This window comes from Cyberlindnera jadinii (assembly GCF_001661405.1).
Source record: "Cyberlindnera jadinii NRRL Y-1542 unplaced genomic scaffold CYBJAscaffold_3, whole genome shotgun sequence".
NCBI lineage: Eukaryota > Fungi > Ascomycota > Saccharomycetes > Phaffomycetales > Wickerhamomycetaceae > Williopsis > Williopsis jadinii.
Genome location: NW_017963654.1, coordinates 401,687 through 421,697, shown reverse-complemented (window position 1 = coordinate 421,697; position 20,011 = coordinate 401,687). Strand labels below are relative to the sequence as shown.

The window sequence follows — 20,011 nt, the reverse complement described above, 5'->3', positions numbered from 1 at the left end:
GATATCTGTCAGCGCAGAATGCCACCATGAAAGTGGATACACCCACGTACAGACGAACTTTTGTAGGTAATGCGTTCCATCTTGCCCAAAGGTTTTGAATGCCTGGGGGAAGCGCAGACTTCGCAGCTTGTTGCGAGGCACCGTGTTTGGTCTTAGAAGGATCAATAGTCTTGTGGAAGGTTTTTTTGTTCTCAGACATGGCGAAGTTCTTAAAATGATAGAGAATACGAGTGGAGTGAGAAAGAGAGAGGAAAGGTGAGAAGCTGTTCCAATTTTGAGTTTTTCTTTGTTTATACCCGGAGATTTCTCGGAAGTGCCCAACGTTTTTTCCCCAGAAAAAAAAGAAACAGCAAGAGACGTGATGCTTTTCTCCGTATATCGCCGATACTACGCAACGGATATATATACAAACTTTGTCACAATTATTAACAAACTATGTAAGATTTGCTAATATAACAAGGGTCAGGCCGGTGTGTGTGTGTGTTTCTGAGTGTTAGAGGCCTAGGCACGAAAGGAAATTGATCTCATCTTCTGCCAATATCTCTGATAGCTTCCAACTCTGCACAGACGTTGTTCTTGTATTTGTTCTTGAGTGGTGTGAGATTGTTCTAAAGTAGATGTTGAAGAAGTCGTTAGACGGAACGAGACCAGCACTCGATTCTAACGACTCAAACACCTTGGACTCTTTCAACTCCTGGGTCAAATCTGATTGTGTTGTTCTGTGAGTTTTATTGACGGCCATGGATGGGGCTTGTCTCATATACTGTGCGAGGCGTTGAATCGTCGAAAGAGCCTTGCTGTAGAACGGTATCTTTTCGTTGAAGACAGTTGAGCGGAGCAACTCCAGGTCTTCCATCATTGTTGCCAAATAGTTCATCATAACGTCTTTTAAGCCCTGAGGCAACAGATCTGGACTTGTACACATGATGATCAAGTTGATAATGGTACATATGATAGGGTACTCGGCGATTTGAATGTAATGGTTCAAAAATTCCCTTGGTGGGTACAGCTTTCTGAGCTCGTTGTACATCTTCAAGAATGACTCCATAATCGACAGCATGATGAACCAGATACCGTTGTTTGGGTTGCTGAAGTAGATTTTATGGTATACTCTGAACCTCACCATCAACAAAAAGAAATGCAGATAGATGCTTTGCATGTTCCTAATTATGTCATTTCGTGGGTTGCTTAGATTGAAAGAAGGTGGTATACGATAGCCGGTAAGTTGGCGATCCACCATGATCAAGTTCTCAAGGTACTCTGCTAATGATGACCCCACTGAAGTAGGAATATCATTGCAGATTATAGTCAACTTGGCAATATGAGTCATGATTGATTCATGATCAGTCTTCTCCGCTGATATGAACGCTTTCAAGATATGAGAATTGCCAACAGGATCACTGGCTAACCTATCCAATCTAATCAAGTTTGGAATTGAGAATCTCAGTGAGTTCTTTATATCGTTATGACAAATCAGCCACCATATCTTCTGAGGTACTTCCCACTCAAGAGCATTCTGGGGAACTTTTGCGCTTTGAAGGCCGAGAACGTAGGACATGGAGACCAGCTCAGAGTCCATTGCCATCATAAGGTTCTTCTTATTAAACAGCTTCAAGGAGATGTCGGAGAGTAACAATATCTGTATGTGAATCAACTTTGGTGACTCCTTGTACTTGACGTTGTTCAACGCAGTTTTGGAAACCTTTAACAGAGAGTTAGAGTAAGAGATAACGTTATCCATATTCATGTGCAGTTCATTTTGTACATTTTGAATTGGATAGTGCAATACCGTCAGAGCAGCAATTATAGCCACCAGAGCCACGGTTTCCCAGTCGTTTGCATCCGGAACAGAGGTACTCGACAAGCCTCTAAACGATTGAAATCTGGTATCAACCAGCTTGTTATCAACAATCTCCAGAGGTTTATTGAGATAGACCTTGAAGAATTCAACAAGGTTGTGCAATACATTCATCTCTGGGAATATCTGGATAACGTCTTGAATGGTAGTTGAGTGATCGGCACGGGAAGACGTTACTGTACTCGATAACTTGGACTCCAGAGTCACCAATCTGTCAGTCAGAAGAGCCACTTGGCTCTTCAACTCAGTCACCTCTTCATCACGGTTGCTACTTGAATGGCTCAGAGAGAACACCGGCTGATCCCAGGGCTTTGGGTAGTTGATTCTCTGAGGCACAGAATCAAGCTGGAAGCTCGAGGTATGTGCCTGTAGCGAAGGTAGTCTCATCTGGCTGTGCTCTGGAACAGGCGGCGTGGTTAAAGTCGTGGCACTTGTCCTTGGAGTCGTGAAAGGTGTAGCCTTGGGTACGTATGGCAGCGGCAAGTCATTAGGCAGCTGCCCAAAGGATGAAAGCGACTGCTTTCTAACCCGCTTCTTGTGATCCGGTGAAGGTGGGTTTGGCGGCGAGGCCAGGCACTGGTCGATCCTGTTGTGTCTCGTGCACGCTCCACACGGGATATTTGTATCACACTTGATCTTCTGACGTTTACAAGGACCGCAGTTGTACGATCTTCTCGGCCTTCTCTTTGTTGCCTTGCTATGTGTCTCGTCCCCGTGTACAGTCGTCGTGCCAGCTCCGGTGGGTGTCGGAGCTGGAGAATGGCTCACCGGCACAGCGGTACCGTTACTGGTGGCATGGGTTGTGCCGTTGATCACTCTGTTGATGCTCGTCACAGGCTCGAGGTCTCCGTTCATCATCGACACGCGCGCTCTCACCAGGCAATAGGCAGACTCAGGCGGCTCCAGGGTAATGGCTCCAGTGTTGAAGATTGTAAATACACAAAGAAAAACTTGCAACAGCTCAAAATTTCCAAAAGGAGAGAACAAGACCTGTCGACCAAAAGAAACAAGGTAGCACACTCTGCAATCAAACAGCACAGCTCAAGTGAAAGAGGACCCGAAGATCCAGGACGCCCTAAATCCGGCGCGCTGTGTATCAGAAGGCGGAAACCATACGGTCTATGATACGATTACGGTACTCTCCCATAGGATCGTTTTCTTATCTTTCGCACTTGTCCCAATCGGGTCACTGATAAGTCCGAGTTACCCTACTGCTGATCGTCGGAAATACCTCAACGTCATTGCCGTGTGGGCGTTGTCGTGTGGGCGCTGTTGTGTGGGACACTATCGCATGGGGGCACTGCCAACATGGCAACAGCATAAGCACTACTACTACTACGGGTCAACAGGTGAATGGGCGTCGTAATATGGCACTGGTCGGTCTAATAGGGCAAGTCATCTAGTATACTCGGGTTCGATACTGCTGTGTCGGTGCGGGACGAGTCGTGCTGTACACGCTGTCTCTTGTTATCTGGTGAGCCCGTGAGCTCCTCGCTGCTCGCCTTCCGCTTCTTCTCAATATTGTCATCACCGTGTTCCTCGGATCCCTCTCTATCAGAGCCAGCGACCTCAGCTGCTGTGGAGGAGGGCTTTTGCTGTGACTCTGTGTGTCTCAAGGCCTCGAGCTCCTTGCGCTTGGCCTCTTCTTCGGATTTCCTTAGTTCCAGCTGTTTCTTGACGTCATCCAGTTGCCTTTGTCTCTTAGACTCAGCTTCTTCCAAGTTGACGTACATGTTTTCCTTCTCTTCATCCTTGTTCGACACTTCTTGGTCAAATGAGTTCTTCAGGCTTGGATCGAAAAGACCTTCTACCCCTGTAGAGGCGTTGGTATGTGCGTATTTGAACAGGTGAATGCTCTTTGCCAATCTCACTGCCTTCCATTGTAACATATCGTGCTCTTGTCCGAATGTGTCCTTCGCCCTTTCTCTCAGAGTCTCCAAAGTTTGTTCAATGTCTTTCCTTGTTCCTTTAGATTTATCTGTGACGAGTAGTTCCAGTCCAGTTTTGATCTTCCAATGGTTTGATATCTCAGCAGTACCATATTGCGCCCAATACCTTGGTTTAATGGCAATCGTCTTTTTATACGTATCCCAGAAGTCATCACTCAGGGCAAAGTCCTCGAAAAGAACATCAAAGCTTTTGAAATTAACAGCCTTTTGGTTCAAGAGGGACAATTGTTGTTCTTCCAAAAGTGATAAAGTTTTTGCCAGTTCTGGATAGATGCGTTTCAGCAGAGCTTTGACATTATTCAACAAATCTTTAAAGAAGCCTAAGGATGATGGAGTGTACTTGCTTTTGAACCTCTCAAATTGACGTGATACAATACGATCAACCTCGCCGAACAGAATATGATTGACATGGGCCAATGAAATGTACAATTGTACGAGGAAGATCTTTCTAAATGAAGTATCATTCTCCAGCTGTTCGTTGAATTTCTCCTTATCAATCAGGAAGAGAGGGTTGAATCCTCGTTGAGAGTACTCCACCAAGCGAGCCTTTTGTTCATCAGTGAAATGTACTGCCTCATAGATTTCCAACGAATTCCCACGTGGTTTATTCTTGCGAGCAAACCCTGGAGAATTACGTATCTTCTCTTCGATACGGCGAACAGTGTCAAATGCAGATTCAATTTGTGTTCGACAGCTCTCTGGTCGACTAAAGGATTGGATGAAGTGCAGTGGATCTTGGAAAAATTCCTGTAGGTCCCAAAAGGAGAAGAAAGAACCGGACTCATTTCTATCCAGGTGATGCTCTCTCTTCAAGTTCAAATTCTGATCAAATCTCTTATTGATTGTCGACCGGTTGAAAAGCTCAAATATCTGTGCAGTGAACAGGAGTATACGATCCTTCAAGAGATCCCTTTTCGGCTCGTTATTGCAGTTTAACTCACGGAGTTTCAAGTTCAACATGATCATCATTGTAACACCGGAGGATCTTGTTGGTGACAATCTTTCATTATCCTTCAACATAGCGAGCTCCGCCGACCTCAAGTCAAAATAGGGCCAAAACTCCAACAGCCAAGTCACCGTTAAGCCTGATATAATATGACAAACCAAGATATATGGCAGGTCAAACCTCGCCTCACCGTTCTTCTTCAAGTAAAATGACAGCTCCAACAACAGTGAGATTTGTCTGTAGTTATAATTATTCTCAGAATCCCTCAGGTTAATGAAATTGGCCAGAACTTTCGAGAAAGTCAGTTCCATGTACAGGTTTTTACCACCTTCAGTGACTTCCTTGAACCCATACTGTTCGTCAAACAATGACAAATCAGTCAGTGTAGGTGTTAGATTGAACGGGTCGAACTCCTCGTGAGATTCGAGATATTCTTCGATATAGTCCGTTATCGACCCGACTTTATCATTGATGATATCTTCAAATGACGGTTCATCTGTCATCTTCGGAAAGAACAAATCCCTTCTTATAGGCCTGATTTGTAGGAGAAGACCGTCTTCTTGCTGGAGACTTTTGCTTGTTTATTTAGGACGTTTGTTGTGGGACTCGGAAAAAAAAAACACACACACAAACACAGATGACCGTACATCAAATGGCAGACGCTATAGATCTAATGAGCTATACAAACTACATTGATGGAAACGATTGTGATACAAACACCTGTATATCCGTCTTCAATTAGCTTATAAATGTGGTATATGGATAATGGCATTCCTGTAGTGGCGAATAAATATTGTAAACTATGTGATCTTTCTGCACTCAAAGTGAGTTGCTCCAATGTCCGGTGGGAGGGAACAGAAGTAGTTCTAAAGTATCGAGTTAGTACCAGAAGTCGCAGCAAGGCAGCCCTGATAAAAGTGTGACAACATACTTTCCCTTGCATAGTCTTGAACAGCGTTATACCGTTAATACTCAGGTTCAGACAGCTTTTCATTTGCATCGGAGTGTTAGTAGAGGCACCAGACGGTCCAATGTAGTTACAACTTACGTCTGTCCTCCGTTCTCATTAGCCCTACATATAATGCTTCTATCAGCTTCTCTCTCACTGTGATTGTAGTTAGAATCGGATCATCCTCTCTCTCAAAAAACACGCAAACAGCAACAAAAGAAACACTTACCCGTCGATGAGATACACCGACAGTGGACTCTCAGCGACAAATTTATCAACCGTTGCTGGGACGTCCTGAACAGAAACCACTACCCCATCTGCGAGGGTATTTGATCCGCTGGAGACCTTTTCTTCCTCTTTCTTTCCTGAATTGAACCAGCCCATGATCGTGTCGCACTTGTCGCCTTTTCTCTCTTTCGAATTGGCCTTCTGCTGCTTTAAACAACAATAATGCTCGAGCTGTTACCCAGCAATAAAAGTTGCAACTGGCCCAGGGGAAATAATGGATCTCCGGTAAACGCCGTAAAATCCGGCAAGAACCGTTACGTCATGGGATGGGAAACGGTACCACTACAACACCCAAACACCTCTAAGCCCAGTGCTGTTTCCATGATGTCCAGCCAAACATGTGCCAGCTCTCTAGAGACAACTCGTATACCTGCTCTTTTCCACCCAGAACCTTTCAATGAACTACAACGAGCCCTTACGCCAGGGCTCGGAGGGTCCCTCGAAAACAAATTACGTAATCATCAAAACGTTAAGCCAGCTGTGCCCTCTGGCACAGTTCAGCACAACTGTGTTTCAGCACGTAGGCTCCCACTTGTAGTAGACATCAATTGATGATCGAACCATCTCCTGGATGAAACCACAGAAGCACTGGTGTCCGGCATGGAGAGAGCCGGTATGCTGCCCTCAAAATGGTGTACTGTGTGCATCATATGAGAGTGGTGAGAAAATTAACCTGGGAAACAACATAGGAAGCCGCTCAAAAAACATACAGGGACAGAACAACAATAGCGAAGCCGCCGCGCTGTACAGATAAGAAGCAGCTCAGTAGACGAAGAAGGTGTAAATCAATCGGCATGTCGTCGACGAAGACTTTCTCAATCACTTTCAACCAAGATTACTCGTGTGTCGCGGTTGGAAGTGAGTCCTCCTTCAAGATATTCAACGTGGACCCCTTTGGAGAGTGCTTTGAACTAGGTTCGTGATGGTCATTGTGACCGTATTTCCCATGGAATTGTGTGAGAATGCTTGGTAACTAACATGTTATGCTTTAGATGAGGGTGTGAATGTGTCGCAAATGCTGTTTTCCACGTCATTGGTTGCCGCTGTAGGGTCAGGCAGTGGTCCTTCTTCAAGCCCAAGGAGGTTGAGGATTTTGAACACCAAGAAGAAGTCGAACATCTGCGAACTCACATTCCCAACCGCCGTGTTGTCCGTGAAGCTGAACCGAAAGAGGCTAGTAGCGGTGCTGATCGACCAGATCTATATCTATGATATAAGCTGTATGAAGTTGTTACACACCATTGAAACTTCGCCAAACCCAAAGGCGCTCTGTGATCTGAGCTCAAATGACGATTCTATACTCATTTACCCTGCGCCAGGACCAAACGTTGCTTCACCTTTTAATACCGACTCTGACTCGAAGGAACCAGGCTCCGAAGTTGGTACTGTTGTGCTCTTTGACGGATTGAACATTGCACCTTTGAACATTGTCAAAGCCCATAAGGCCGAATTGGTTACACTTTCTCTCAATTCTAACGGGACTCTATTTGCAACTGCTTCAGTGAAGGGAACAATCATCAGGGTATTCTCAACGCTAACAGGAGAAAAGGTTGCACAGTTTAGACGTGGATCGTATCCGGCAACAATTCAAAACATGGCGTTCGACTTAGGCTCCAAACTATTGGCTGTGACCTCAGATACAGAAACGGTCCATATCTTCAAAGTCCACATCAAGGAAGGTACTAATCAGAGTAATAATAGCGATGATGAGCAGGACGATGAGAACGATGATGCTGAACCAAATATCTTACCAAGACCAGGTCCATTACACTCAGAACCGGAACGAAAGAGACAGCCGTCAATTACAGATAGAGTGCTAAGGAATCTACCAAAGAATATCACTTCGATGCTGGAACCGCAGAGAGATTTTGCTTATCTCAAAGTCCCAAACCATCAGAAGCAGAAAAAGTCGACTGTAGGGTTCAGCTCGAAAGACGTTGTTGTTGCAAGCTCCGATGGATCTCTGTACACTTATACCATACCTCAAAATGGAGGTGAGTGTGTTCTAGTGAATGAGTATGCATTGGACTGAAGTGTTATACATTCAGAAGAAGGAAAGGTTATATAAAGGTTTTTAACAGAACAAACAAAATGGAAATGTGTATCATAGTATTATTCAATTAAAGACCAACGTGTAGTTTATGGCCAACCATGGTCAAAGAGCATACTAACAGATTCACCGTTATGAATTCTTCTGATGGCTTCACCAAAGACACGAGAAACGTCCAACACTTCTAGCTTATCACCCAAAAGTTTCACGTGTTCATCCTGTGGCACAGAGTTCGTCACAACAATTCTATCGATGGCTGAAGCTTTCACTCTGTTGATAGCATCACCTGAGAAGATTGCATGTGTAATTAATGCGTAGACCTTGGTAGCACCTTGAGCCTTCAACAATTTTGCAGCTCTGGTGATCGTATACGAGGTGTCAACCAAATCGTCAACCAGGATGCACTCTTTACCCTTAACGTCACCAACAAGCATCGTTGTTGCATACTTCAACTTCTTCTCCAAATTTACCGACAGATCACTTGGAGAGTTGTGCGACATTGGATAAGCACAAGCTTCGCCTGTCACTGCCGGTGGCGTTGATACTGGTTGATGCAAACGTCTCTCCTTGTGAATCAAGGCGAATGGCATTCTCAACGCATCCGCAATCGCAGTAGCACGCTTAGCACCACCTGCATCTGGGGATACCATGACACAGTCTTTATAATTTGGAATTCTTGAAGTGATATAATGCTGCAAGATAGGCTTTGAGTACAGGTTATCCACTGGGATGTCAAAGAACCCTTGGAATTGGGGATCGTGAAGATCCATGGTGATGATGTGGTCTGCACCAGCAGTGGTCAACAAGTTGGCAACAAGTGTACCACACTGTGCAACCCACTGCTTATATCCGGAGTTGATAGTACCTGGGTTATCGTTATTTTCCTCGTTCTCGTTGGTAATCTTCAGCGGGATACGAGGGATTCTTGAAGATGGAGACGCCTCGAGAGGGTTTGGTGCAGACTTTGCTGGAAGACGCTCAAATGTAGGGTCCTTTGACAAAGATCTCGGAGTGTTAGGAACACTATCAAACGTGTACTCCTTCTTCGGCTTGGACACCAGCGGCGCGCCCTTCTTCGTGTATGGAATATCAGGCTGTCTCGAATAAGGAAACAGAGGAATCACAGCAGTGACTCTTTTAGCAGAGGCAGTCTTGCAAGCACTCAAAATCACCAGCAGCTCCATAAAGTTGTCGTTGACATGTCCGCAGCCCGACTGTATCACATACACGTCCTTCTCTCGAACAGACTCGTTCACACTGATGGACGTCTCACCATTGGAGAACTTCCCCAGCTTGATGCGGCCTTGTTCCAGCGACAAGTTGTGACAGATATGCTCTGTCAGCTCCGGGTGAGACGAACCAGAGAACACCACGATGTCATGCACCATCTTCTAGTACTCGATGAAGGCTACACCCAAATGTTCTTCCAACACCGCTATATCCACACACCGAGAGAGCGATGAGACGTAGCTAAGAGGCAGAGCTCTGGTGGACTTAAAGAGAAGAGAAAAAATTTTGAGCTGGCGCACCGGAGAAAAGCACATGGTACTACACTACTTTCTCCACTGCTTGTAGTAGAACAGCAGAGCTGATTGTATGAGCGGGCTGTTCACTTATTCCACCGAGGAGGCATCCAATTGGCGGTGCAACGTGTGGTAGAACAAGGCTACAATTGCTCAATGAGAGAGAGAGGCATTCCACTTGGTAGAGCAGGTGTATGTGGTGGTATATATGGTGTGGCCCATACCAAGTGCCAAATAAGGATAGTTGCCTGTTTCGGATGTTTACCTTTATTTATTTGTTGTCGTCCCGCTGCCCGGTGCTCTCGGATGAACTTACACAATACAAAGGAGTATACGCTCACTGCTGTTGATCACCAGGAGGATTCACAGGGCGAAGTACGACTGCGACGACACTGAGTGATCTGGAGGCCATGATCAATGCACTGTTCATATTCTCGCAGCGCGGAGACATCTTGATCTCGAGGCTGTTCAGAGACGGCATCAAGAGGAACATAGCGGATGTGTTCCGTGTCCAGGTGATCTCTAACCTTGATGTATGTTGTGTATATGCGCTTTGCGAGATGTCTTATTTATGAGACCGAGACACTAACCGGGACCTAGCTACGCTCTCCTGTATTGACGCTTGGATCGACGTCGTTCCTTCACACGAAGCACAATAACCTATGGGTCGTTGCGGTGACCCGGTCAAATACCGATGCGTCGGTGATATTCGAGTTCCTGTTGTCGTTTACCCAGCTGCTGGAGCAGTACCTGGGCAGCCTGGACGAGGAGTCTGTGCTGGATAACTTTTCAACGATATACGATCTACTGGATGAAGTGCTGGACTGTGGATACCCACAGTCGATGGACATCAACCATTTAAAACAGATCATTCCAATAGTTACCAATGGAAACGGTTCCTCAAAACAGATGATCAAACCGATATTGGCAAAGAGCACTTCAACCCCAGATCTCGTCAATTCCGATGTGCCATGGCGTAAGCTCGGTATCAAATACAGAAAGAACGAGATATATCTTGACGTTTATGAAAAGGTTAACGTTCTGATATCGCACGACGGTCGTATCATCAAATCCTATATTAATGGCCATATCGACATGAAGACACATTTATCAGGTATGCCCGTTTGTAAGTTTGGATTGAACGACTCGCTAAGTTTGAACAACGAGGAAGCAGACTTCTTGAGTGAGTATGACGTGAAGAACAAAAACGCCATTCCCAAGGCAGCTGCCGGGAGTGTGATACTGGAGGATTGTAAATTCCACCAGTGTGTTCAGCTTGACAAGTTTGATAGTGAAAGGGTGATCAAATTCATACCACCTGATGGTGAATTCGAGCTGATGAGATATAGAACATCCGAGAACCTGAATTTGCCCTTCAAGTTGACACCGCTGGTTTCTGAAATTGGGCTGGACAAGTACGAAATAAGACTCAGTCTGAAATCTTTATTCCCAGAGAAACTCATAGCCACTGGCGTCGTCGTAAAGATACCAACAACTTCAACAACAATAAAGGTGGATTTTGCACAATCAGGTGGTAAGTCCAAATTCTCTGCTGAGGAAGGATGTATTCTTTGGAAGTTCTCCAAATTCTCCGGCTTAACCGAGCACTCTCTTACGGCAACCGTCACACTCGCACAGTCGTCGTACTCGGACAGAAACAACTACTATCAAAACTCCCTATCGAGGGCTCCGATCACTCTGAATTTCGAACTGCTGATGTTCAGCTCATCAGGACTGGTTGTACGTTTCCTGAAAGTCCAGGAAAGAGCACAGTACAACACCATCAAGTGGATAAGATACATCGCACAAGGTGGCTCGTACGAAGTTAGATACTAATGATCATGTCTCACATACACAACTGGACCCGTTGACGTACAGTGCAACCCACGCATTGTATCATACAATAACTAACTAGCTTCACACCTGTAGAACCTATTCCGGTAAATTCCCGCTTTCGGACATTTCACAGATTTATTTTCCAGTTGTCTTGGTTACTGTGTTTCATGGCTGCACAGCAAGCCTGGCCCGCACTCCAATGAAGGGCTTTCTCGAATTCATCTCTTGTCACAATTAAACGATTTCTCCTCTGAGTATTGCCTGGAACCCATAGTCATTTGCAGTATCAAGAGGGACCAGCAAGCAGAAGAGTGCACTCCGCCGCATGCTACCTAAGAAGATAGTTATTGGCACAGTTGTGGGTGTGGTTTCATCAGCGACGCAGAGCGTTGGCCTTACACTACAGAGGAAATCGCACATTCAAGAAGACCTCATCACCTCAGCTGACTCTCGAAGACCACCGTACCAGAGGCCGTTATGGAGGTTTGGTTTTATACTGTTTCTCATTGCAAACCTGCTAGGGTCCAGCATACAGATCACGACGCTGCCGTTGATCATACTGAGTCCTCTCCAGGCTGTGGGCCTCGTGTTCAACTCTGTTTGCTCTGCCACGATACTGAACGAAGGGTTCACGCCCTACTCGATATCAGGCACGGTGTTTGTTGCTGTGGGTGCCTTGGTAATAGCGTGGTTTGGCAGCATGGAGGAGCCAAACCATTCATTGGATGAACTGTTGCAACTGATGGGTAGAGGCTCGTTTGTTTGCTGGATATTGCTCAGTTGCACTGCCATTGTTCTAATTCTGGCATGGATCAACGTTGTCAGGTTGATAGAAAAGAAACAATACGACGTTGATCACCTACCACAGTCCGTCATTGGAGTGTTAGTGCTGTCCTCAGAGAAGTTCAGATTCATTAAAGGTTGTCTTTATGGCGTTGTAAGTGGAACACTCTCTGCACATTCGTTGCTGCTGGCCAAGTCTGCAGTCGAACTCATACTGAACGCCGTTGTGAGGTCGAACTATACAAGCTTCCAAAATGTGAAGTGTTGGATCATCATTGCGTCCTTCTTCATACTGGCAATAACACAACTTGTATTTCTTAACAAGGGGCTGAGGTTTGTTTCCACGTCAGTCCTCTATCCTCTGGTCTTTTGCATATATAACGTGACAAACATCATCAATGGGCTGGTGTTCTACAACAGCTTCCAACTGCTATCGAAGACAGAGATTATGATGATCGTGCTGGGCACAATGATGGTGTTATTCGGTGTTTCACTACTCAGTTGGAGACTTGAAGACCATTCTGATGCGAAGGAGTCAAACTTCATAAGTGAACACACCTCATTGGTATCACCAGTTCTGGCAGACAACGAGAGAGCAGGATACGTCTCTTTTGGATCACCCACGGGTGAACTGTGTCCGAAGATTGACGATGAGCCTACCAGTGAAGGCCCTGAATCTCCATCATCTATGTTCAAGTACGGCTCCGTTGCGGACCATGCACAGGGTGTAAAGGGCAAGAGAAGAAGCAGGAGGGTGCTATCGTACGAACAGTCAGAGCTGCTCCATCAGTTGAACCACATGGATATATAATCACATATATAATAGTTACAATGGTTTACGTCGCTTTATGAAGTCATCTAAAGCGCCCTGTATTGACCACCCTATAAAGCCATGTGTGTTCCTTACCCATCATGTTGAGACTCCTCATCAGGTGGAATCACAAAGGCACCCGCAAGGTCCAGAGCAGGCTCATCAATGTTATGATGAGCGTAACTGAGAACACCAACACCCCCAGCATCCAGCAAAAAGTTTGGATTATCTAAGAGGTATCTGTACTTGTCGATCTCCACAGGTTCAACGGTGTCGTCGTCGTAGGACTTGACATACGGCTTACAGCTCGAATCCACTGGCGCTTCGTGCCCAAGTTTGAACCATAGGCCTGCAAAGTAACGAAGCGTGTGGCCATGGGCAAAGAGCATCACATCACAAGCTTTCCCCTGCTCAAGTGCCTTCCTGTGGACATTCTGAATACGAGCAATCACCCTGGACAGTCTCAGCCCAACCTCCCTTGTTGATTCACCGTTCTCGCATCCATCTCTCCAGATGGACCACGGCTTGTCCTTGTCCAGGCCTCTCGAAGCCCTCAATTTGATGATATCCGCTGTCTTCAACCCTTCGTAATCACCGTACTCAAACTCCCTGAGGTCATTATCAACAACAATCCTAATCGAAGCTCTCTGTTCCGCAGTCAGCGACTCCAGCACCAGCTCGACGGTCTGCAACGCACGCTTTCTTGGAGAGGTGAAGATGTACGTCAGCGACTCTGCCTTGACGAACTCAGTGGAGAAGAGAATCTTCCCTGTCCGTCTCATCTGATTCACACCAAACTCCGTCAGCGACAGGTCAGTGACTGAGGTGTACTGTCCAGACTTGGACCACTCAGTCTGGCCATGACGAACAAACAAGCAACGTGGTGTTGGAGCTTTCATTATCAGATTCTTGCTCCAGACAGCAACAGAGGAAGACCAAGACACACACACACAGAGCCCAGACTGCTCCTTTTATACAAGAGAAAGATCAGCATACGATGCTGCACTCGACGGTGGACGGGGGGCTAAAGCCGGTTGCGCAGTGGGAAGGACATCACCAGGCCGTCATCACTACGTCTTCGCACACGGGGACAGAGCGGGCGTGGCGGCCTTCATCTGGACAGCCATAGCACGACCAGCAGCAGTTGAGCAATCTGCCCAAGCGCACCGCCTGTAAGATGTTGTGATGGTGTGCCGCCGTTGGCGTAGGGAAGCTTGTAGAAGCTGGAGCTCGTATCTGGGATGAAATCAACACTCGGGTCAAGCATCTCTGGCGACGCGAGGTTGCCGTCCTCCAGCACGCCGTCTGGCACGCTGACGAAGTTGTTGGCCAGTGTGATGAGTTCGATGTTGGAGTTGGCAGTGTAAACAGCCGGCGCCACCAACAACTGCATCATATCCAGGTCGAAGACGGTGTATACGGACCTGAAGAAGGCATGGCCAAGCACAACCTTATCACCAGCTCTGGGCATGAACCCAAACATACAGTACTTCCTTCTCGGATCGTACTGTGGGTGCATTGATAGCCGTGGAAGAGCCCAGTTCTTGTCCGTGATGAAGTGAGACAAGGGGACGTTTACACTGGATGTTCCAAACTTGAAGGAGATTGTACCGTTGGTAGGACACTCCACGGCGTATCTGTTCTCTGAGAGCTGGATGCTCTCGTCAAACAGCGACAGGATGGCCTCGTACAACGGCTGTGGCAGGTACGTCATCCGTGAGCCGGTATCTGGCAGAGCTGTGATCAGTCGGCCCTCGTAGTCTTCAGCCATGTTGAATAACTCCTCTGGGTCAGTGTTGATGCACCTTCTCACTGAAATGCCCGAAAGCACAACGTCAAACCGTCGTAATGGCTTGTTGGCTCCATCTTCAGTGACGAACTTCATCGAGAGCAAGGGCGGGACGAATTTGGCCGTGTCGATGGCGCCGAATAACAGCTCACCAGAGCTGTCATCTCCATCGTTTAGCCATACGTTGAACACCGCTCTTTCAATGATGGCTTCTTCTTTCAATCTCATGGCATAGTTTTGGTGCCGGTAAGTTGGAATGCCCTTCTTCAGCTCTGGGCTCGGAATACCAAGGGCAAACACACCAAACGACGAGTTTGTTGTCTTTGATAGGCCAAAGTCGTATTCAATGGGGACTCCACCGTCACCCACGGTGAACACGTCGCTTGAATATACGCCATGTACTGATGTTGCATCCCCATATTTGATTGTGAATTCCTCCTTGGTCTGTTCACAAGTGGCACTGTCCTTGCACTCAAATAAGCCATTCTTATGACAGTTTATCCACTCCTGAGGATCAATCTTTGGGTCATTTGGCGAGTCCCCGACTGCTGGTTCACAGTATGGGTTTTCTGGACTTACAACCCATGAAATGTCTGAGCCGGTGTCCAATAGCAGTCTCACACCCTGAGAAGGGCTGCCGATATCAACATCAACGCTTATGAAGTTGATTTCGTCATAGATTGGTATACTTAAGGCCCCATCGTACAGTGCTACATTGGCTCCATATACAAGTGCTAATGATGATGCTATAAGCGCAATAGTTTGGTGCATGACTCTGGTTTTATTGTCTTGAGCAGCAAAAGAAAGGGTTCTCAAGAGGTTTCGAAGAGCAGGTCTCAAGGTGCTCTATTTATACTACTTGAGAGCATATTCACACAACCACTCAAAGAAAGCTCTCATGCTGTATACTCTGGTGCATCGCGATGTCGAGAGTGCACACAAGGAACTACATCGATAACAGCGGAATATATACAAGTTGACATTCATTGGTTCTTCTTCTTTTCCCGTATTAATGAACATACCAGAACAATCATCTTCTTCTGACTTGTTCACCGAGAATCTCAAATCTAGCCCTCGTTAGTGCCATGGCCTCCGCTCTGGACATTGTAGACTCTTCGAGTCTTTGAGTATCGGATCTAATGACAGAACCAACAGACATGAAGAGCCCGAAGGTGGCAGCAGAACCACCAATGTACTGGCCCAGTGTTCTCATAACACCGTTTGGACCTGGGCCCTGTGTAATGATGGAGAAACCACCAAAAAGGACTCCGACGACAACACCAACCGTAGTACCCATCATCGCTCCCATTTTGAACTTCTCGAAGTTGGATGGCTCATGGCCAAACTGTTGCATTTGCTGAACTGGTGGCATATTGGTCTGTTTTATACAATGTTTATACTCTTTTCTACTAAAGAAAGTACGCTGTAGTTTGATGACGTTGCTGTTGGTGACATTTTTTTCCCTCCCCGAAATCCCTCGCGATTTTCCCCACGCCGGAAGGAATTTCTTTCTACTGAGGCCAAACTAACAATTACAGGTAACGGTGTAATAGACAGTTGATGTTATATTAAACAACCATGTACCACTCAGGCTCGAGCCAGTAGCCATCCATTTCACCGAGACGAATGGCACGGGAATCGACCAACCATTGTAGTACCAATTGGGCATCTTCCACACATAGAAGTGCACCAATAGCATCATAGATTCCCGTGAATGTGATGCCAGGGCTTGATAGAATTGTCACTAGTGTTGCTCTCAGTATCTTGGTCCATATAGCTTTATTGATCTGTCCTCCAAGATCAATCCAAATACGCGAACAAGGCGACCCATGTGGGACAGGAATGGATTTGACAGGTAAACCACGAATCTCGGAAGCACCTTTTGAAAGAATGATGTCGCAGTCTAACTTATCTCTCTCAAGAAGCCTTGCCTCATAACCATTCAAGATTTCTTTTCTATAATGATCGACTCTTGTCACGTTTACGGCGTTGTCCTTGATCAGCTCTAGAATGGAAACCATACACGAGTTGTCGAAAATAGGATCCAGTATAAGTCCCTTGTCATGTTGGCACAATTCTTTTAGCACTTGTTGAAATTTGGCAACTTTCCCCATTGAAAAGTCATACGAATGATCAGTCAAAACAGCATTTAGCCGTTCACCTAGGATCGCCTTGGAATCTGAAGATACAACGATTTCCCTGCTCTTTGTCATCTTCAAGAATACAGAGTCAATATCCTCGGTTGTGAACTGTTTTAGGACATCCAACGATTTCAGCTCAAAGTTTTGACCACTGGCAATAATGGCAATAATAACGTTTCGTATGATATCCTCTTTTGATAAATGAGTATCCAGTGGGTCATCCTTATCCGTATAAGTAAACACCTGATTCACTAAATAATTCTCTCTTTGAACCATGGAGTTACTGTCATACTGTCCACTCACCGCACCCGTGGCATTCGACTTGACAAAGTTGTAATGCCTGAAGTTTTCATCGAGATCCACGAATAACTTTTCTGTGTTCTCAGTTGATACATCGCCTGGGACAACATCATTGTTCCAAAATGAAATCATAGTTTCGATATCTAAGTCTTCAACAGCACTCATAGGAATACGCTTGTCTTTTAGTCCATCAAGCAATATCTTCCTCCATGTACGTCTTGCAACTTTTATACCGGTAGGGCCCATCATCATCCGAACCTTTGGCCATCGAGAACGGAGTTCTCCTGGCAAAATACCTTCAAATTGTTCGAGTTCAGAAATCTTTACCCAATCAATTTGGTTTTCAGTAAGAGTCTTGCAAATAATGACAGCTTTGAAGAGGTACATCATCGATTCAGAATCCAATTGAGCAGAGCGACGCTTACGACCCAATTTGGAGTCGCTTTCAACCTTTTCAAAAGGTGTACGTTTGCGCTTATTATGAAGCCAATCCTCAAGGGAGTCTCTTCTATCTTTACCTGGATTTGATGCAACCGAATCATTACCATGGTGTTTCACTTCGGCTAGTTTCTGTTTTACCTGGTCCACATTCTTCTTTTTCAAACTTTTTGGTTTCACAACCTTGGCCTTATTAGAGCCAACCAAGCCAGTAGAGTGGGGTTGTGTAGACTGCTTTGACCTTTGTGATGGTGCTAATAAGGAATCTCTCAATTCCATATCGAAGAAGTCAATATCTGCTTCGACATGTTCATAGTTAGATCCCATATGATGCTTCTTATCAACTATCGATGTACCAAGCACTCTCTTGAAACTCTCAATCGTTTCTTGTGAAGCATATGGGCTGATCAGAAGTTCAACAGAGGTGCCATTTTCAAGGGTAAACTTTTCCACGAGCAGTTTCTTTTGCTCAACAAGAGATGCTGTATCCCTTGTTGAAGTCTTTTTATCAATGATAAATCCTATTTCTGAGTTCACTTCATCACGGAATGAAAACCCATTTTCCATGATTCCCTGATGGTCCTCCAAGACCCGTAGCATGCAGGCTTGTCTCTCAATTGCCTTAAATGACATACCCTGGATATTAGATATGACCAAAGGATTATCTTTTGTATCACCTATAACTTGGATTTCCTTTGTGGTTTCAGGTAATGGAGGTAATTGAGTCTTCTTTTGTTTTTTAGTAGATGTGTCTCCTTTGTCCTTAGTATGGGATCTTTTACGCGTTGGCTCGGAGTCAATGTTTCCGGAGGCATCATCTTCTGTTGATACCCAGTGCACTTTTGGCACACCGTCTATAACCTTCACAGATGGATTTGACACCAAAGGATAGAACAACGACTCATTGAGCTCAGTCAAGGAATGTACTGGAAGAGTAAGTTTTGGTAATGATGATCCAAGGTTATCTTCAGGCTGTGACGATAACCGTAGAAGATTGGGACGAGTTAGATAACGGTAAAACTTTACTCGTCCATGGAAGTCATAGTGCCTTACGATACCATAATTAGCCAAAGTGGTGGTGAATGTACCAGATGTATAGTAATCCATAAAGCGAGAGAATAGACGTGTATACTCCATTCCAAATAGTTGATTCTGTAATTCATTGGCAGACAGCCCAGTGGTTCCTCCTTTGTTGACCATTTCATAGATTTGAGATTGGAAAGGATAGAACCTGTTGAATAACGGAACATCAGATTCAATCATTGCACTATCGATAACTTGAGCATCAGCTATACTTTTCAAAGTAGTTTGATTGTAATCATCCTCATTTTCCTTGAGTTGGTCTTCGACATCTTCATTACCATCATCGAGATCGTCATCAAAGATATCATTTTCATCATTGTCACCTTTTCGAATATAATCCTTGAGATACTTCACTGCTCGAATTTTGACAGTTGGTGATTCAGGCGACATAACAATAACTTTGGAAATGTACCCTTTATCCTTCAAGTAGTTGATTGTGGATTTGAATGCGATACACAAGCGTGGTGTTTTGTCCATCTCCAATTCCCTACGCAGATCGAGAACTTGTCTTAGTCCAGCTTTAGCATCCTTCAATACTTTGACGATTCTCTCTCTGAGTTCTTGAGGTTGTGTAGTAAGAGTGTTGTCCTTTGTCTGAATGGAAAACTCGTTCAGACGAGTTTCATCAAAGAACTTCAACAGTATAAACCACTGTAGAGAACGACCACCTTTTACGATCGGTACCTTTTTGATCAGATGTTGGATCCTTTTCACCCTTTGGGTTAGACTCCTCTTGTCTTGTTTCGTGACCTTGATCAGTTCAGTTGATTCTATACCTTCAGAACGCGCCTGTCCAATTGCACACAGTAATTGGAATGCTGATGCCTGAATTGGGTTATTCCTTTCCGGTGCGCCGGTAAGAGCAACCCACAGGTAATCTCTCTTGAGCCTTATGAGTCCATTGTTGGATTGTATGTCATCGGGAACATCTTTTAGTGGGTTTCCAGACGCGTCAACGTGCTCAACATTGGGGTTACCTTTGAGCCATTGATATATCAAATTCTTGTACAGGTCATCAATAGGATGTTTCTGGCTGACAATTGACCAAACACGATCCCAGTTCACTCCATCGGTGTTTTCATAGGCAAGTTCTTGAAGGACTTGATCCACTATGGCGTCAGGATACAGGGACATCACTTGCAATTGTGATACTTTAGCAATTGTTTATGTTTGTTTATATCTCTTTGTGTTTGTTTACATATGGAATTCATTACGTTTTCCAGCTTTTATTTTTGTTTTTACCCCTGACGAGGTTCGAAATCGGAAT

At 45.3% G+C, this 20,011-nt stretch overlaps 11 protein-coding genes across 11 annotated transcripts; 3 read left to right on the top strand and 8 right to left on the bottom strand.

Moving 5' to 3' along the window:
- Positions 1–417: 417 nt before the first annotated feature.
- Positions 418–2,978, bottom strand: CYBJADRAFT_61593 (uncharacterized protein). The gene has a single exon (XM_020217823.1). The coding sequence runs from the start codon at positions 2,714–2,716 to the stop codon at positions 494–496; it is 2,223 nt and encodes a 740-aa protein (XP_020071804.1). The 5' UTR covers positions 2,717–2,978; the 3' UTR covers positions 418–493.
- A 262-nt stretch (positions 2,979–3,240) lies between these two features.
- Positions 3,241–5,256, bottom strand: HPR1 (Hpr1p; the record flags this gene model as incomplete). The annotated part of the gene is made up of 1 exon (XM_020213597.1): positions 3,241–5,256. The coding sequence occupies one exon, from the start codon at positions 5,254–5,256 to the stop codon at positions 3,241–3,243; it is 2,016 nt and encodes a 671-aa protein (XP_020071803.1).
- A 297-nt stretch (positions 5,257–5,553) lies between these two features.
- Positions 5,554–6,086, bottom strand: CYBJADRAFT_161257 (uncharacterized protein; the record flags this gene model as incomplete). The annotated part of the gene is made up of 4 exons (XM_020213596.1): positions 5,554–5,619; positions 5,685–5,739; positions 5,802–5,858; positions 5,932–6,086. The coding sequence occupies 4 exons, from the start codon at positions 6,084–6,086 to the stop codon at positions 5,554–5,556; spliced, it is 333 nt and encodes a 110-aa protein (XP_020071802.1).
- Positions 6,087–6,979: 893 nt separating this feature from the next.
- CYBJADRAFT_166541 (WD40 repeat domain-containing protein) lies at positions 6,980–8,096 on the top strand. The gene has a single exon (XM_020214531.1). It carries the CDS (start codon positions 7,006–7,008, stop codon positions 8,020–8,022), a length of 1,017 nt encoding a protein of 338 aa, XP_020071801.1. The 5' UTR covers positions 6,980–7,005; the 3' UTR covers positions 8,023–8,096.
- PRS5 (ribose phosphate diphosphokinase subunit PRS5) lies at positions 8,017–9,266 on the bottom strand. The gene has a single exon (XM_020214530.1). It carries the CDS (start codon positions 9,222–9,224, stop codon positions 8,130–8,132), a length of 1,095 nt encoding a protein of 364 aa, XP_020071800.1. The 5' UTR covers positions 9,225–9,266; the 3' UTR covers positions 8,017–8,129.
- Positions 9,267–9,678: 412 nt separating this feature from the next.
- Positions 9,679–11,399, top strand: APM4 (Apm4p; the record flags this gene model as incomplete). Its single annotated transcript, XM_020213142.2, has 3 exons — positions 9,679–10,096; positions 10,164–10,746; positions 10,789–11,399. Exons 1-3 carry the CDS (start codon positions 9,974–9,976, stop codon positions 11,397–11,399), a joined length of 1,317 nt encoding a protein of 438 aa, XP_020071799.1. The 5' UTR covers positions 9,679–9,973.
- Positions 11,400–11,724: 325 nt separating this feature from the next.
- On the top strand, positions 11,725–12,993 carry CYBJADRAFT_171773 (uncharacterized protein; the record flags this gene model as incomplete). Its single annotated transcript, XM_020216258.1, has 1 exon — positions 11,725–12,993. One exon carries the CDS (start codon positions 11,725–11,727, stop codon positions 12,991–12,993), a length of 1,269 nt encoding a protein of 422 aa, XP_020071798.1.
- A 92-nt stretch (positions 12,994–13,085) lies between these two features.
- On the bottom strand, positions 13,086–13,892 carry SHB17 (sedoheptulose-bisphosphatase; the record flags this gene model as incomplete). Its single annotated transcript, XM_020212542.1, has 1 exon — positions 13,086–13,892. The coding sequence occupies one exon, from the start codon at positions 13,890–13,892 to the stop codon at positions 13,086–13,088; it is 807 nt and encodes a 268-aa protein (XP_020071797.1).
- A 106-nt stretch (positions 13,893–13,998) lies between these two features.
- Positions 13,999–15,706, bottom strand: CYBJADRAFT_61377 (acid protease). Its single transcript, XM_020217822.1, has one exon. The coding sequence runs from the start codon at positions 15,551–15,553 to the stop codon at positions 14,105–14,107; it is 1,449 nt and encodes a 482-aa protein (XP_020071796.1). The 5' UTR covers positions 15,554–15,706; the 3' UTR covers positions 13,999–14,104.
- A 106-nt stretch (positions 15,707–15,812) lies between these two features.
- MGR2 (Mgr2p) lies at positions 15,813–16,154 on the bottom strand (the record flags this gene model as incomplete). Its single annotated transcript, XM_020216257.1, has 1 exon — positions 15,813–16,154. One exon carries the CDS (start codon positions 16,152–16,154, stop codon positions 15,813–15,815), a length of 342 nt encoding a protein of 113 aa, XP_020071795.1.
- Positions 16,155–16,252: 98 nt separating this feature from the next.
- Positions 16,253–19,928, bottom strand: TFC3 (transcription factor TFIIIC subunit TFC3). Its single transcript, XM_020217821.1, has one exon. The coding sequence runs from the start codon at positions 19,876–19,878 to the stop codon at positions 16,351–16,353; it is 3,528 nt and encodes a 1,175-aa protein (XP_020071794.1). The 5' UTR covers positions 19,879–19,928; the 3' UTR covers positions 16,253–16,350.
- Positions 19,929–20,011: the final 83 nt, after the last annotated feature.

Excerpts from the sequence above, each read along its gene's own strand:
- CYBJADRAFT_61593 (XM_020217823.1), bottom strand. The coding sequence starts at position 2,716 with ATGATGAACGGAGACCTCGAGCCTGTGACGAGCATCAACAGAGTGATC.
- TFC3 (XM_020217821.1), bottom strand. The coding sequence starts at position 19,878 with ATGTCCCTGTATCCTGACGCCATAGTGGATCAAGTCCTTCAAGAACTT.
- CYBJADRAFT_61377 (XM_020217822.1), bottom strand. The coding sequence starts at position 15,553 with ATGCACCAAACTATTGCGCTTATAGCATCATCATTAGCACTTGTATAT.
- CYBJADRAFT_166541 (XM_020214531.1), top strand. The coding sequence starts at position 7,006 with ATGCTGTTTTCCACGTCATTGGTTGCCGCTGTAGGGTCAGGCAGTGGT.
- PRS5 (XM_020214530.1), bottom strand. The coding sequence starts at position 9,224 with ATGGAGCTGCTGGTGATTTTGAGTGCTTGCAAGACTGCCTCTGCTAAA.